Source organism: Hydra vulgaris, chromosome 04 (assembly GCF_038396675.1).
Source record: "Hydra vulgaris chromosome 04, alternate assembly HydraT2T_AEP".
NCBI classification, from domain to species: domain Eukaryota; kingdom Metazoa; phylum Cnidaria; class Hydrozoa; order Anthoathecata; family Hydridae; genus Hydra; species Hydra vulgaris.
Window position 1 is genome coordinate 33,820,001 of NC_088923.1, and position 18,601 is coordinate 33,838,601.

Below are 18,601 nucleotides of genomic sequence, written 5' to 3' on the forward strand. Positions count from 1 at the left end.
ATGTGGAGTCCCATAAAAGACTCTGGATTTAAAAGCCACAAAATGATTATTTCTTTCTGGCTTTTGGTATTCAGAAGCTCTAAAAATGTAAAGACGCTATGAACTCAAGCTTACAAAATCTTACACAATTTTAAAAAATGGACTCAATCTTACAAAAATGTAAAGATGCTATGGACTATGTGTGGACTACTTTCGTGAAAAAATCCAAAACTTTTAGATTAGAGGAACAATCAATTTTGAACCCTTTATTAGTCTTTATTAGTCCTAATGTCTACACAGGACTCTGAGCTGCAAAACAATAGGTTCTGAGTCATTAAATCTTATGAATTTTTTCTTAATACAGATAGAAGTCACTTAGCTTAGAGCTCCTGATACCAGAGACCAGGAAAAAATAACGATTTAAAGTCAGATTTCTTTTAGGACTCCACATTCCTGATTTTTACATAGTATACTTATTAAATGGTTATTGATGTTAATTATTCCTATGACTCCAAAGATTATTTATTAATATAAAACAAGTAATACATTAAGGTAATTTAATTTAGTTATTTTTTTCAAATGTACATCAACCAATCGAAATATAATTATATGAGAGTTATCTTTGTTCTCTGCTTAAACAATTAGTAAACAATAAAAAAAGTTGAAGTATTTAAAAAATGTTTTTGACCATATATATGATAAAACATTACCACGCTTTAATTTAAATTCAATTAAAATATGTTTAAACAAGTTTTAACTAAAACATATTAATACATAAAATATGTTAAAATAAAATTTAATTTTAAAAGGAAAAAAATTAAAATAAAAAAGGTCAGAAAAGCCAAAAACCTGCTGCTGCAACATTATAAGCTGTTCATGGTTTGGCAAACCGTGATCTTGTATCATTTTTTTAAGCTTTCGAAATTGATCACACTCTTGCTCAAGTTCATTCTGTATACGACATAATTCTTCATTTTTCATCTAAGTGCAAGAGATTGCAACAGTAAGTAATAATATTTTTACCTATGACATATCAAATATTTAAAAAATATTTACCTATAATATATCAAATATTTAAAAAAATATTTACCTATAACATATCAAATATTTAAAAAATATTTATCTATGACATATTAAATTTTGAAATTAGAATATTTAAGTTATCATTTACCAAATTTTGAAATTACTCCGTAATTATTTTTACCCCTGGAATATATAAAAAAATAACAAACATAAAAACATTAAAAAGAAATTACATTTCTTTGAGCACTAGTGGAATTTGCTTGAATTTTTCATCCTTTAATAATTTGCTGTTTTTGTTCAGCATTTGTGTCTTTTAAAATTCAAATAAAATTAGTAAAAATAACTCAAATAAGACATACTTGAGTTAACTTTCTTAAAGAGATTTTAGGTCTTAGAGATAATTAGGTAACTAAAAAAAAAAATTATATATATATATAAAAAAAAAGATGGTGTATTTAGATAATAAATTCTAGATACATAAATGACTTATAGGACTTACAAAAAAAGAATAACAGAATATTATCAGAATACAATAGGTAAAGCATTGTTAGGAACAATGAATAGGTTTAAATGCGACGAGACACTCCTCCATAATTATTATGAATGATGAAATTCATGATGTTAATTACTCAATAATGCTAATTTAATCAAAATACACTAATAAATTGAATAAGATAAAAAAAAATATTAAAAACTAGACGTAAAAATTAATGAATTTCTTTGTCAAATTTAAAAACTTTCTGAGAAACCAGAAGGGGGCGACTGAATAAGTGCGAATTTCATAACTGCGAATCTGCATAAGTGCGACTGGCATAAGTGCGAACTGGCATAAGTGCGAACTAGCACAAGCGCGAACTGGCATAAGTGCGAATCACTTGCAAAAACTGGCATAAGTGCGAACTAGCACAAGCGCGAACTGGCATAAGTGCGCCAAAAGAATTTGCACACATTGGCATAAGTGCGAACTGGCATAAGTGCAAACTGGCATAAGTGCGAAACAATTGCAAAAACTGGCATAAGTGCGAACTGGCACAAGCGCGAACTGGCATAAGTGCGCCGAAAGAATTTGCAAACATTGGCATAAGTGCGAACTGGCATAAGTGCGAACTGGCATAAGTGCAAACTGGCATAAGTGCGAACCAATTGCAAAAACTGGCATAAGTGCGAATTGGCACAAGCGCGAACTGGCATAAGTGCGCCGAAAGAATTTGCAAACATTGGCATAAGTGCGAACTGGCATAAGTGCGAACTGGCATAAGTGCAAACTGGCATAAGTGCGAACCAATTGCAAAAACTGGCATAAGTGCGAATTGGCACAAGCGCGAACTGGCATAAGTGCGCCGAAAGAATTTGCAAACATTGGCATAAGTGCAAATTGGCATAAGTGGCGAACTGGCAAGTTCGCACTTATGCCAATTCGCACTTATGCCAGTTCGCACTTATGCCAATTCGCACTTATGCCAATGTTTGCAAATTCTTTCGGCGCACTTATGCCAGTTCGCGTTTGTGCCAGTTCGCACTTATGCCAGTTTTTGCAATTGATTCGCACATATGCCAGTTCGCACTTATGACAGTTCGCACTTATGCCAATGTTTGCAAATTCTTTCGGCGCACTTATGTCAGTTCGCGCTTGTGCCAGTTCGCACTTATGCCAGTTTTTGCAATTGATTCGCACATATGCCAGTTCGCACTTATGCCAGTTCGCACTTACGCCAATGTTTGCAAATTCTCTTGGCGCACTTATGCCAGTTCGCGCTTGTGCCAGTTCGCACTTATGCCAGTCTTTGCAACTGCTTCGCACTTATGCAGATTCGCAGTTATGAAATTCGCACTTATTCAGCCTCCTCACCAGAAGGTACTTGTTCTTTTTACCAATATTTCTAATAAAGTTATCTGCAAAAAAATGCTGAATTAGCAACTCTAAAATTAGAGGGCTTGTTGTTGACTAGTTCAACAATAAGACCCCCCTAACCTGTTATTTAAACTCTGTTAGTCTCAAAGAACATACATATACCTTATATAACATAACATTCTTTAAATATACCCTTACAGCACATTCAACATGTTTTAAAGTAACTTGACATGGATACTCTTTAATGAATATTGTTGCTGCCACAACTTATTTTAAAACATAATAGCATTTTTAATATTAGTATATTAACACAACCAAAAAACAAAAGTGAATGTATTCATATATCATTCAAAACCATTCTAGCAACATTAAGTGTCCTGAGCATTAAGTGAGCAAATCTTGATAAATAATTAATAAGAGAACACCAGTTTTGACAGTATCATTTTTTGATTCAAAAACAAACAAAAACTATACAAAAAACAAATATAAAATATATATGTAAAATATAAATATATATATATATATATATATATATATATATATATAAAATAATATATAACATATAGACATTTAAAAAATATATACAATGTGTAAAAAACATGTAAAATTTGTATCATATAATAATAAAAAAATATTATATAATATATAAGTTATATAATATATAAAAGCAATTTTACAAGATTAAATACTAAATTTCAAAGAAAATACAGGTTATCCTCACCTGGTACGACTTACAGTTCTCCGAAAGTTTTTCCACTTTATGTTTTAGTTTGTTTTGCTCTACCAACAAAAGATATCTGTCTTGACGTTCCCGCTCCAGACCTTCCTTTTCTATGGCTATATATCTTTCTATTTCAATCTTATGGGATTTCTCATTTAACTGAAGATTTTTAATAACTTCTTGCATATTTTCTAGATCTTGGTGAGAAATGGCCGCATCATGTGCAAGCTGTTTTAATTTTTGTTCACTCTGTATGTTATTTGTTTCCATTTCTTGAATTTTCTAAATATCAAACTTTTTATTCAAAAAATTTAATGTTTTAAAAAAATGCTTTTTAAACATTTTTCAAAATATTTAAATGTGAAGCAATATTAGTTGCGTAAAATAACAAACAAAAAACAAATTATATGTTTAATAAAATACTTCTTTTAGCCTCTCAATGTGTTCATTAAGTCTCTCTACACTGACTTTGTCATTTGTCTCTTTACTTCGGCTTTTAAGAGAAGCTTCTATTTCAGCCTTGTAATCAATTTTTTCTTTTAAAAATTTTGTTTCCTGTTGTTGGGAGGCCAGTTGAAATTCATGGTCATCTTTAATCTTTTCTGATTCTTGTTTTAACTTTTTTATCGTAGTCTCAAGGTTATATATTGTTGCATCTTTTTCTTTAAGGTTACACTCAAGTTTTATTAGCTTTAAAACAAGATGTACTGGCTCTGGAAACCCAATCAAATCTAAAACCAATATTAAACCATAGAACTTATTACTATATCACTATATATTTTAAATGTAGGTTTTGAAAATTTTAAATCATGTGTTATTTTATTATTTAACAAATATATATATATATATATATATATATATATATATATATATATATATATATATATATATATATATATATATATATATGTATATATATATATATATATATATATATATATATATATATATATATATACATATATATATATATATATATTTGCTTTAAAATGTTGACTGATATCCAGAAAGTTTTTCTGAAAAAAAAAGAAAAAGTAAAAAAAAAAACTATTTTAAACATAAAAGTCCTTTACATCTACATAGTACCTGTAGAATAAGCCACTACTAAGTTCAAGCCACTAAAAGTTTAAGTCCACTACTTAAATGTAGTAGTGGCTTAATCTACTTATTTGCCAAAGTGAGCCACTTTGGTAAATGCTCTTTTTATACTCAATAACATTTTTTTAAATCAAACTTTATATACCAAAGACAGTTCAAAGTTTGGAAGCAATTTTAATTGAGAATACTTCTACTAACATTGGTGCGGATAAGCAGTCACTTTAAAAAGCCTTTGAAACCAATTAGCTCATTTAATAGAATATGTATTTTACCAAAATGAGTTACCAATTCACAATATCATAACTGAAATAATTAGCAAAAGTAATGATACAAAAAATATATAGATTAAAAACCATTGTACAAGCCTTCCCAGGAAACGTATGCTATTTTTCATCTTATATGCCCATGCGTGAGTATTTTATTTTAGACAACTTGCTCACAGCTGTTTGCAAGTTTTATTATATTAAGTGCTGCGGAAAAAAGTTTCAAAAACAAAGAAAGCAAAACTAACAAAATAGGAAATTAAAATAAACTTAAATTGAAAAAAAAAAAAATTTAAATAATTTGTGTAACTGTTTTTATTTTTGTTTCTTCAGTGTGGTTGTTATTTTTAGCAACGGAAAAAAAAAAAAAAAAAACAGTTTCAAGTTGACATTAAAAAGAATGATTTTCCTATATTTTATTTGTTTTTAAAGAGGAAAGCCAAAATATAAATTGCCATCTGCTTGTAAAATATATTTGTATAACTTTAATGTAACAAGTATATTTTGTCCTGCTCATGTAATGCATGCGAATACTTTTATGTACAATTTTTTGTACCATATAATTATATTTATTCATTCTTAAGTATAGCTTAAGACTTTTAGCTTATTTGGATAAGACTTTAACTTCATACCCGCAATGTCTATGGATCGATTTCTATAACTATCCAAATTTTTTTGTTTTTCTTTACCCGCTGTTACCTGCTGGTTATATGTTTGCATTGTAATCATTTATCTTTTCTTATTTGTAAATTAAAAATTTTTTTTGTTGTATGTTTTTGAATAATACACATCTCTTCACATGCAGATTTCTTAAACCATTTAAGCCTTTCAGTGCATTTTCTAAGTAAATCACACTCACATATATACATAGCTTTTAAGCTTCAATTAAGCCATGCTGTCTACATATTTTTCACATAGCCTTTGTTGTTTCATATTACCTTTCTTTTCCAGTACGTTTTTTATTCCCAATCTTTTACCGAGGACATACTTTTTTTTTAACATTCCACTCTGTGCGGATGTAAAAAAATGGACATTTCTTTTAAAAAGTAAACATCTTATCCAAATAAGCTAAACGTCCATATACTTGGGAATAAATAAATATAATTATATAATACAAAAAATTATACATAAAAGTATACGCATGCATTACATTTGAATCCTATGTGAATTGTGATATTTTATGTCATCTTATTATTTTATTACAGTAAAATTGTGAAAAAATATCTAACGCTTATGTTTTCCAAATGTAATACAAATATGTTGCAATTTATTCAGAACCCTATATGAATCATTCAGATATTAAATCCTATGTGAATTATTCTGATATTGAATCCTATGTGAATTGTGATATCTTATTTTATTATTACAAATTGTTCATGTATATATGTAATTATATATATGGTACAGGTTTACTATCCAATGTGGCTTGCACATAAAAAATCTGGTCATAAAGATGATCCTAGCGTTTCTTTATGAAACAATAAAGCTGATTAGAAGTCTAGAAGATAATATACAAAATTTTGATTTCAAAACCTGTGAAGAAATTCTAATGGCTACCTTCCAGAAAACTTTTTCCACTCTATGTAAACCCCTAATCAGACTAAAAATGAAAGAAAAAGCAATTTAGCCTATTAACTTTATAGCTAATGCTTGAGCTTGCTTATAAAATGTAATTCTTTAAATTTACATTAATATTTTAACTACTTTCCTCATTTCATCGTTCCAATTAGAGAATACATCGAACTTATTATTTTTCAAATTCATCTCATGACTTATTTTGACTTATATTAAAGAAAGTTTAATATAAGTCAAATCAAATAGCATAGCTTCATCTTTGCTAAAAACTATAGCAGAAAAGAAAAAAGTCTAAAAGTGATATAACCTTTACATACAACAATTTATATTTCGTAAAAATTATGATAAAAAAAGTCAAACTTTAAATTACCTGTATAGTTTAGATCAATTATCTAGAGATAATTTAGTTATGTGGTCTATTCATATGGCCCATTAAAAGGAGGGTGATAAATTTAATAAAGCATAATAATATACAAGCAGAGATTTTAAAAACACAGGCATGCAAACACCAAAAAATTGCTGAAAAGACAAAAGATAGTTAGAGCTACAGTTGCCTACAAATTCAAACGAGTAAAGAGTTTATATACATTGTCTACCAAGCAACTTAATGACTTAGATGATGTAATGTCAGATAGAATTGTGGGATGAAAACTCTGCCACAAATGGTACAATACTGAGTATTTGAAGTCTATCATGTATGATCAAGACATAGTATCAAGACATAGTTTACACTTACTGAAATAAGGATACTGGTACTATAGCTGTTGACTACAACATGAAAAAATTACAGCTTGTTGCTGATGTTGTAACGAGAGAGATAATTTTTCTTGATGTATGTAACAATACATGATAATATTACTTGTAATGAAACTTGCAAAATAGATACAGCAAGTAATGAAACTTACAAAACTGATACGGCAAGTGATGAAACTTGCAAAATAGATAAAGTTAGTGATGAAACTTGCAAAAATAGTCATACCAAATAGGTTTACTTGGTACTTACTATGCTTTTATTTTTACTTATTTTCACAAATATTAAAGAGCTTAAAAAAATATAATAAGTTCAAATTTGGTTCAGTATTTACTGTTTTCAAATGATTCATTTTTTTCTGACTCAAGAAACTTCAAAATTTTTTATGCTTTAAAATTCTTTCGGATGCATTATTTGTATGTTTCAACAAGACAAGATTTAAAGTATTTGACTCAAAATGACTTTTACGCAAGTATTGTGACTTTCAAAATTTTTTGATAGGCGGCTCTGGTTTACCTTCACATGGTGTCTTTTATCACAAATGATTATTATACAGTTCCAGTTATGGAATTGATAATTTTTAATTTTTTACTAAAAGCCAAGACAACTATTGGGTAATACTTACTAAACTTATCTAAATTGCCTTCAAACAGAACAAACTAATATTGAAAGTTGGTAATAACTTTTTTTTTTTAATTTTCAAACAGCAAAAAACTTGTTTATTTAAGAACATTCTTCTTAAGAAAGATTTTATTATGAAGGTTGTTTTCTATTAGGTTTTGATTTATATATATGGCCACCTGTTTTAATTTAAATCTAATTTTAATTATATATATATATATATATATATATATATATATATATATATATATATAATCACCATTTACATTAATATCATAACCATTTTAATACTAACATTCACTAATCAAAGTGGCCACTTAATGGAACTTGTCTCACTTAATGGAACCTCATATTCTGATAGTTTATCCAAAATTTTATTTTTTATCGCTAGTCCTCTGGATACGCCTGATAGGAAGAGGCAATTATAGATTTATAGCCCACTGCTATACCTATCTTTTGTGTTGTAATGTTAATAAATATATAAATTATAAACAATAGAGACCTTTCAAAAAATTCAATGAGAACTGAATTAGAGAGTGGTATATCGACATGTGACATGTCAAAAAATTGCCAGACCTTACTTTTTTTAATTCCGAGGGCTGCATAAAATAAACTTGTTATATTACGTAAAAATAGTTTCTTTGTCATGGAAAAAAAACTCAAGTCGTTAGCAAATAAGGATACATTTTTATGTTTGAATAAAGAATATGAACTAAATATTTTATTGATATATATATATATATATATATATATATACATACATACATACATATACATATATATATATATATATATATATATATATATATATATATATATATATATATATATATATATATATATGTATATATACATATATATATATTTATATATATATATATATATATATATATATATATATATATATATATATATATATATATATATATATATATATATTGTTGTTTTGATTATGTGATATTAATCAACTCTTTTTCTATTTGAGAGTGATCAATATAAAATGAAATAATCACAAAATAGACCAATAAATAAAAAGTTAGATGAAAAAAAAATTTTTTTTTTATATATATATATATTTTAAAATATATATACCTTCTGTTTGAGCAGCCATCATTTTAGTAAATATTGATTTCATTTCTAACAATTCCTCTTTGACACTAGATGAATCATTTGTCTAAGTCAAAAAATGAATGCATAAATAGATAAATATCTATATAAAAATACATTTATAAAAAAACGTATATATTTACTAGGGTAACTAAAAATTAGTTTAAAAAAAATATTGTTGGCTCCAATTCTAGTTTATAAGTTGTGAAAATCCTAGTTTAGTCTAGTCTAGTACAGGCCTTGAATGTCCTCAGATGTAGACGTAGTCTGCATATGACTTTCTAATATTTTTGAATTTTTATTTTTTTTACATGGTTTTCCGCATATATAACAACTTTTATCAATATATTTTATTTCAAAATAAAAATCCACATTTAGATATAACGCACACTATAAAACACATATATAAATATGCGCAAATAATAAAAAACACAGAAATAGAAAATAGTCAAATTTAAAGGCATTTTTCTTTAGCAATGCCACCTTGTCAATATGAAATTAAATATTAACTTCATATTGGCAAGGTGACATTGCTAAAGAAAAATGTTCTTGGGCAACAACCAGTAATAAAAGGTAAAGTATTTAGTTCATAGAGTGCGATCAAAATAAATTTTTTGATCAGAGAAAATTGCAGAGTGGTAAACCTTTTTCTATGAGAAACTTGATAAAAAACTTTGCAAAACAATTTTGCAACAAGAAATGTTCTGAAAAAATAAACTTTGTTGAAGATCTTAGCCTTTCACACCAGACTATTGCCAGAAGAGGTGAAGGTCTAGCAAAGAATATTGAACTATCATTAAAGTTTAAATAATTAATTAATTGTGAAGCATATAGTCTGGCACTAGACGAATAAACAAATATAAGTGATACTGCTCAGTTATTTTTGTTAAAGTGTAACTTGTGATTTTGAAGTAATTTAGATGTTATTCATATGAAAAGCACAACTAAAGAATCTCGCAATAAGTTTGGTAATTTCAAAATAAATGTTCCATTTTTACTTTTATGCACATAGTTAGTTTTTGTTGAAAATAAAAATAAACAAAAACAGCCTAAAAGTGAAAGTAAGTAGTAAAAATAAACCAATTGTTGACCTGGCCATAAATGGCACCACACTTAAAGACATTTTGAAGATGCTAAACAAGCCTCTAAGTACTGTCTACACTGTGATTAAACGCTTTCAAATGACTGGTCGTGTTAAGAGGAAGCTTGGCAGTGGTAAAAAAAGGTCAGTTCGGACTACTCTATTGATCAAGGCTGTCAAGGGCTAAATTTCTCGGAATCCATTAAGTTCAATAAAAAAGATGGCTAAAAAGCTCTCAGTGAGTGAGCACACCATCAGAATCGTGGTCAAAAAGGATCTTAAGGTAAAGTCAAGAGCCAGGATGAAGAAATATCTGGTTTCCCCAAGTGTCAAAGGAAAAAGATTTGAAGAAGAGACTAACAACCATCCTTTTCTCAGATGAGAAATTGTTTACTGTTGATTCTGTGTCCAACAATAGAATCAATCATTTTATTAGTCATCAACCAGTCCAAGCAATCGCAAAGCATGTAAAGTATACATTCAAAACCAAACATCCGGCTTCAGTTATGGTGTTTGGCCTGGTTTTATCTGATGGTCTCAAAATGGCTCTGGTTTTTATCAAACCTGGTCAGAAAGTGGATGCCAATGAGTACATTTATATCCTAGAGAACCATGTTAATCTACTCTCCAGATGATAATGTGGTGTTCCAGCAAGATGGAGCATCACCACATATGTCCTGAAAGGTGAACATGCGAAAACACTGATCAAAAGTATTATAACCACCTGGATTTCCAGATATGTCACTTCTTGCCTATTTAATTTTGACATACGTATAGTCAAGGGCTTGTCAATGTTACCACAACAGTGTCAACTCCCTGAAGGTGCCATCAAGAAGGAGTGGAATAAGTTGCCCAAAGACCATATCCAGACCACCTGTTCCAGGTTCAGAAGTCATCTTGAAGCTGTGATTGATGCTGAGGGAGGACATATTGAAAAAAAATGTAGTAAATGTCTTTCTGAACACCTTTTAATAAGTAAAATTTTTTTTAGCTTTAAGTTTTCATTCTGCATTAATTTTGATCAAAAAATAATTTTTCTACAAAGTTTGCGGTCGCATACAGATACAGATGAAGCAAGTACACTAACAAGAAAAAAAATTTGATTTGGGGTAAAAAAAATCCCTTAATTGTGACTTTCTTTCATATCACTGAATAATACATCAGGAGTAGTTAAGTGCAAATGTATTAGAGATTGAACATATGTAATGAACTTGTTATCCAAACTGTTAACTCTATAACAGGTTGTGGGCTTAATCATAGACTGTTGACTTAACTGCTTGATGATTGTGGTAGTGAAGCTGAAGATGTAATTTGTTTATTTCAAGTGGCTTAGTCGAGCTGCAATTCTTAAAAGATTTTAATTATAATTACCTGAAATAGGTTTAAAAAAGTTAAGGGATAAAAGCAAGTTTGCCAAAAAATATGGCTGGATGGTTTGGTATTTTTGATTGACAAAAATAAAATGTTAATAAAATTAAATGTCAAGCTGCACGGTAAAGATCAACTTAATAGTAAATTGTTTGAAAATGTAGAAATATTTGTTTTGATATTAAAATTTCTGAGACAACAATTAAGTTTAAAAAAGATTTAGTGATTTTTTTAAAAAAAGAATGAGCATGACTTATTTGGACATTAATCTTATGTTAAAACTGAGACTTTAAGAGATAAATTTTTAATGGAATTGATAGAGTTAAAAATCAATGAATAACTTAACAAAGCCTGTTAAGAATTAAAATTGTTTGAACTTTATTAAAATAAATGAGCAGGCTTATCCACAATTATGCAGACAGGCTATTGAATATTTTTTTACATTTTGGAAAAACTTACAATTGTAAGCAGTTTTTCTTAAAAACAAAGCAAGTTTAAACAGAACAAGTATATATTAAAATATATTAAAAGATGAACCCTATACTGATACAGAACAGGGAAATATATTAAAAGATGAACACTATACTGATACTCTTTGAATTTTTTCATCTAGAAAAAATGCAGACATCGAAAGTTTATGCAACAAAAAAAAAAAAAAAAATTAAATTTCACATCAAATAAGTTTTTGTAACAGTTTATTTAAATCTGAATAAAAACTTGAAATTGAAATAATTCAATTTTTAGGAATTTATGTTTGGGGCCTTCATGTTGACACCAGAATAAAATAATGTCTCTTACTGTAAAAACACTGGACATCCCTGGTCTAGTAGACCATAGGGAGTTGAGGAGGCTTCAGTACATACTTTGACTGACAGTTTGGATTTGGGATTATCTGACAGTTTGGATTTGGATTATCTAAATATAAAGAAATTTTATTACAACAAAAAAAAATTTTTTTTTGGCTTTTTTCAGCATTATTTATTTTTTCTTCTTTTGCTGAAAAAACTGTTTGAATTCAAGTAAGCAATTTTAAACTTTGAGTGAGCAAAATAACATGCACTATCTTAATATTATTTAATTATATAGTTATCTTTATGTATATATTTTATGTACACATAAGGATAATATATATATATATATATATATATATATATATATATATATATATATATATATATATATATATATATATATATATATATATATAAAACAAAAAGGAGGTAATCCACCGATATTAAGAGTGGGAGCCCTCCTATCATAGAATACTGGAATTGATACAATTGATAGGAATAAAATGGCAGCAGTTCATATCAATCTACCTGTTCACAGTGAAATTTTTCTGAAAAGCAAAATGGATATTTTAACAATGGATGACAAGTTAAAACTAACATGTGACTTTTACCTGGAAGAGAAAATTAACGAAGCAAGAAATCTTATTTCTACATTATTGTCTGAGAAAAAACGACTTTTAAAAAAGAAAAGGCATTTAAAAATGCCAAAAAACAGTTGATGATATTCTTAAGGTTTTGCTGGATCCATTGAATGAACTACCCATTTTTTATGCATGTGACCAATAAAGGTTACCTCCAGTAGGTACAGAACATATTGATGTAAGTGCACTTATACAGGAAGTAGCATATGAAAAATGATCTAATCAACATGAGAACCGCATTTGATCATTTAGTTGCTGTCGAAACCGATCGAGTGGAGCACAATCTGTCTTGACAGACAAGGCATCCTGCAACATGATGACGCCCCACCGTTAAGGGTTGGATCTTCACAAACTCTTAGTTTTGAGATTGTCAAAAAAGGAATACCAAAGAAGCAGAATTAACAACAACCACCACAAAATGGTACACAACTGAAAAAATCAAAGGCCCATTTCTTAGGATCCTCAGTGACAAATATGCGATTGAAATCTATAGCAAAAGATAGTAAACAAACTGTCGATATATTTGTGTCGCGTATTGATCCACTACTCGGGAGAAACCGCTACTACAGAGAATGACGTTATAGAATGCACTTATGATATTTTGCAAATAAAAAATAATGAATCAGTTAAGTATCAAAAGCTGAAAACAAAGCATGAAAGATATTCATCTTTCTATGTTGCTGTTAGTGTCGATTCTCTTAATATGAAGAGTACAAATGATCGCTTTATGTCAATGGAAATTTGGCCAAAGGGGTTATTAGTGCGGAGAAATTGTCAACCTAGAAATGGCTACCAATTATAAATCATTTCATTTTTAATTTTTAGTTTTTAAAGAACAGTCTATTTTCAATTAAAAATTTGTGTATATAATATGACTTTGTGTTATTAAAAGAACATTGGCTATTGCTATGTGACCTTAATATATTGAACAGTATACAACCTGTATACTATTCAATATATTAAGGACACATAGCAATAGCCATCCATTTCTGTGGTACTGGATTGTCTGCAGTCAACATATTATAAAATATACTAAATGGAAGGCCTTATGGTGGTACTGTAATATTGTATCTCAAAAGTCTTGCGAACTGTGTTGAAATTGTTGAATCGCATGTATCAAGGATTACAAGTTTGCGTATTAATACCAATATTGGACCGGTGCTGCTTATGAATGTATACACGCCCACTAATTATAACATAAAAAGAGCTATTATATTAGAAACAGATACAGTATAAATTATTATTGCAGATGATTTTAATTGTCATGAAGGGTCAAGATTTTATGATTTCTCAAATAATGCTTTTACCTATATCAGTGATGATAGTAAGAATACTTCTTGGCTAGATCATATCTTATGTAACCATGCTGCAGATAAATTAATAGCAAATGTTTCAGTATTAACAGTAGTCATTGCATCAGACCATAGACCATTAGTTTTTTTCAATTTTGTACTCAGTAAAAAGCTGCTACAATAGATAGTTATTCTACTTTCAAAATGTTGCCTAGTATATTAGATTGGCAAGCTTGTGACTATTCCGTTTTAACTCACTATGAATAAAGGGTAGATTATTTACTTCACAAGAGTAAAAGTACTTTTTAGTATTTTTAATTGTTCTGTATTTCATAAATGTATTGCTTCTGAAATTAATCTTTTTTACAATAACATTATAAAATTTATGCAATCTGCTGTGGCTGATGTGATACCTCATAGGGGTTTAAAAGTAAATTTAATGTTCCCGGTTGGAATGACTATGTTGCAGATAAACACGAGTTTGCCAAGGATGCATTCAAACAATGGGTAGTTGATGGTAAACCTTAACATGGAATTATCTTTGAAAAAATATAAAAAAACTTGGGCAGTATTTAAACTTGCTTTTAGACACTGTAAAAATCATACTGAGCAAATTAAAGCGGACAGATGTGCAGAGAATATCAATAATGGTGATCCTTTAAAGTTTTGGAACAGTGTGTATGAAATTAGTAATGTAAAGGCAGCCAATCATGTTGCTAGTATTTGCGGAGTTACTGGTGACAAGGACATCGCCACTATGTGGAAGACACATTTCTAAACACTATATAATTCACTTAATGATAACTAGCATAGAATACTGTTTGAAAGGAAAGTGCATTCTTAATTGCTAGACATACCTGCTAGAGTTACCATTATAGATGTTACTTATGCTTTGCATAAGCTAAAAAAGAGAAAAGCTTCTGGACCAGATGACTTGTTTATGGAATCATTTATATATGGAGGACATAGGCTGTCTCTCTATCTAAGTTTTTTTTTTTTAATTTATGCTTGTTGTGTGAACATATGCCATCATCATTTTGTGAAGCCATGATAATATCTCTAGTAAAATCTAAAATTGGAGACTTAACAGATATAAATAATTACAGAGCAATTGCAATTTCTCCCGCTAGTTCTAAAATACTTGAAGATACCTTATTAGAAAGAATCGAATCTCATGAGAATACTGAGGATTTTCAGTTTGGTTTCAAGAAAAATCATTCCACAATGTCTTGTCCATATTATTTAAACAAAATAGTTGAATACTATATTTCTAGAGGAAGCCATTTATTCACATGCTTCTGATATTGTTAATTATTGGAAACTGTTTTCTAAATTAATTGATCAGGGTATTGTCAAGAATGTTGACAATCTACTTGCATCTTGGTACAAGAATAAAACTATATTTGTCAGATGGCAGAAAGTACACTCTGACAGCTTTATTATAAGCAATGGTGTACGGCAAGGTGGAACTCTTTACTGTTCTTGTTTACATTTTATATAAGAAATCTGATTTTTAATATTTCGAATATGCGTATTGGATGTAACATAAGTGAAACTTTTTTGAATCTTTTTACATATGCCAACAATATTGCACTTATTGTTCTGTCTTGGTTTGAATTGCAAAAATTATTAACTGCATTAAATGTTGAAGCCACTGCCATTAATATGTCATTTAATACAAAAAAGACGGTGTGTATGGTATTTAACCCAAAAAGATATGTAAGATTGTGCCAAGCAATTTTCCAGTTTACCTTAGATGGATGTGAATTAGTTTTCATTGACAAATTCAAGTATCTGGGTCAAATAATAGAAAATGGTTTGTTTGATAATGCTGATATAAATTGAGACATTAAATGTCTTTATACACATACAAACATTTTAATCAGACGATTGAAGAAACGCTTGATTAAGGTAAAAGTGCAGCTATTCAAGACCTACTGCCTATGTTTTTATGATGTGGCTCTATGAACCAATTTTAGTGCAAATATGTGGCTCTATGAACCAATTTTAGTGCAAATGTTAAAGCTAGATTCTTGTTATAAGAAATGTACTAAAATGTTTTTTGGATATGACAAGTATTCAAGCACTACAAATATGTTTATTGTACTAGGCTTGCCTAATCTAGATTGTCTGAAGCAAATAAATAAATTAAAAAAATAAAAATTGAAAAAATGTATTTAAAAACTTTAAAAAAAGTTTTAAATAGGGTCCTAAAAATTTTGTTAAAAAGGTTCAGTAAATTATCAATGCAACAGCTCACAAGATTTTGGAGCATTCGTTTTATTTTTTTATATGAAACACTTGTTAAAAAAAATGGCGCTATAAAAATTGTCCATATTTCTAGCATCAATTACAAAGTATTTCTTTAATAGAGTGAAAAAAGTTGTGAAAAATTGTATATAAAAAAAAACTATGTTTTAAGTTCAGGTTGTGGTTAAGACCTATCAATATCAACTTCTAAAACTATGTCTGAAATGCAAATACCTGAGCTGGTTATTTCTGTAACCTTTTTGAATAGTTTGAAGATGATACTTTTATACATAATATATTTAATAATGTGTACTGTTACACAGCCAAGTCATAAATTAAACAAAAACGCACGGAGTGGTTAACATATTGTTCATATTCTGGCAAAAACTTTAACTCAAAAATCCCCATTAAGAGAAATCAATTATTTAAGTTTTCTTCCAAAAGTCTCCCTTGTTTTTAGGATTAGGGACAACTTTTAAAGAATGTAAAAAATCACCGAATGAAAGATTTCAAAAATATCTCAATGACAAAAATCTAATTTTAGTCACATTTTTAGATTCAAGGTATAAAAATAATTTTTTTCTAAATGAAGAAGCTAATAGTTATTTTGGAAATATTATTAAATGGCTTGTAGATTGCTCAAAAAGTCTTCAACAAATAGATCATATGGAATTTAAACCTGAGGTCAGTTTGTCATCAAGTACAATAAATCTAGATTTCGATTTTTCAAAATGCTTTAAAAATTTTATTAAAAATAAAAACACTTTAATCGAAAATACATCAATATCACTGTCACACATCAATATTTGAAGTTCTGCAAGAAACAGAAAGAAAGCATTATTTAAAATTGAAAAATGAAGTTTTAATTTATTTGAGCCAAGACATTGTCATGCAACAAGATAGTCTTATAGTATGTTGGGGAGCAAATAGAAATAACTTCAAGCAATTAGTTCCGATAGCTCAGAAGTAATTATCATGCCCTCTATCTTCTGTTGTTATAAACAGCCTCAGTATTTCTATTCAATTTAAAATAAAAATTTTTAACTACCTTGATATTACATTAAACTTAATGTAATTTAATAATTGCATTTACTATAAACCTGATAGTAGGGTATATTATATCCATGTTAGTTCCAACAACCTACCAAGCATTTTAAAACAATTACTAACCTCAATTTAAAATAGGTTATCAACCAATTATTTAAGTAAAACCCTTCTAATACTAATAAATGAAAAAAAAATTGTATGGTTTAATCCTCTATTCATAATCATTAGTTTCACAAGATTTTCAACAAATAACAACAAAAGTTAGTTACAGCTGTATGTCAAATATTTAATCTTTTATAAACTCACACAATCAACAAATTTCGCCCTACAAACTCACTGCTCGAGTAAAAAACTGCAACTGCATTAAAAAACCCTATGTCTTTTATATGACCAGCACTCGGAAAAAGGATCAGCATTTTGCAATGCTGACCTGACAATGTCTGAGGTCAGAAACTTTTTGCGAGCCATAGAATTTTAAAACTTAATTTTATTTGCTATTTTAAATAAATTAAAAACAGTAAAACAAATATTTTATAAAAATAGTAAATAAATAACTAAAATAAAAATAAAAAAATAAACATTTTAATTAAATTTTAAATTAAATGTTATTGTATATAAAAAAAAAAGAAGTAAAAAACAAACGCTTTTCTTTAAATTAATAAAAAAATAAATATAATAAGGTCAGAACTTCATAATATATTTTGTAATTATTTATATACACACTAATTTTTCAAAAAATAAAGAAAAACGATAATTAATAAAAACATGATTGCTGCTATAACTAGTGATGTGCCATCGGCAAAGGCCAATTAACGCTAATTATAGGGTTTAATGTATGTATATAAAGGTAATATCTTAATATTCAGTATGCAACTTGTATAATAAGGTGTGCCTATGCACCTGTTTAGTTTGGCTTAATAGTCAATACTGATGCATTGACCAATGCCGATTAATCAACCAATGCCATCGGCCAATTAATCGGTCGATGGTTAAACTAATTAATTGGTTGCTGGTTACCAACAGCATAGGATAGTAGGTCAAATCACTTCTGTTGAATAGGAACATGTTAAATAAGTAATTTAAATCCTTAATATTATTATAATACCCTTAAATAAATACATTTAACCTATTATTAACCACA

The 18,601-nt window shown here is 28.3% G+C and overlaps 1 protein-coding gene across 3 annotated transcripts in view; it reads right to left on the reverse strand.

Annotated features, from left to right (window-relative positions):
- The window catches only part of LOC101237148 (leucine-rich repeat-containing protein 45), a 34,076-nt gene that overhangs the window by 13,148 nt on the left and 2,327 nt on the right, over positions 1–18,601 (reverse strand). For all 3 annotated transcript variants that reach the window (XM_065796145.1, XM_065796144.1, XM_065796143.1), the window contains 4 exons: positions 8,976–9,057; positions 3,999–4,306; positions 3,576–3,857; positions 829–960 (listed from right to left, as the gene is read on the reverse strand). In XM_065796145.1, the coding sequence (XP_065652217.1) occupies positions 829–960; positions 3,576–3,857; positions 3,999–4,306; positions 8,976–9,057 (804 nt within the window). The remainder of the gene's footprint in view (positions 1–828; positions 961–3,575; positions 3,858–3,998; positions 4,307–8,975; positions 9,058–18,601) is intronic.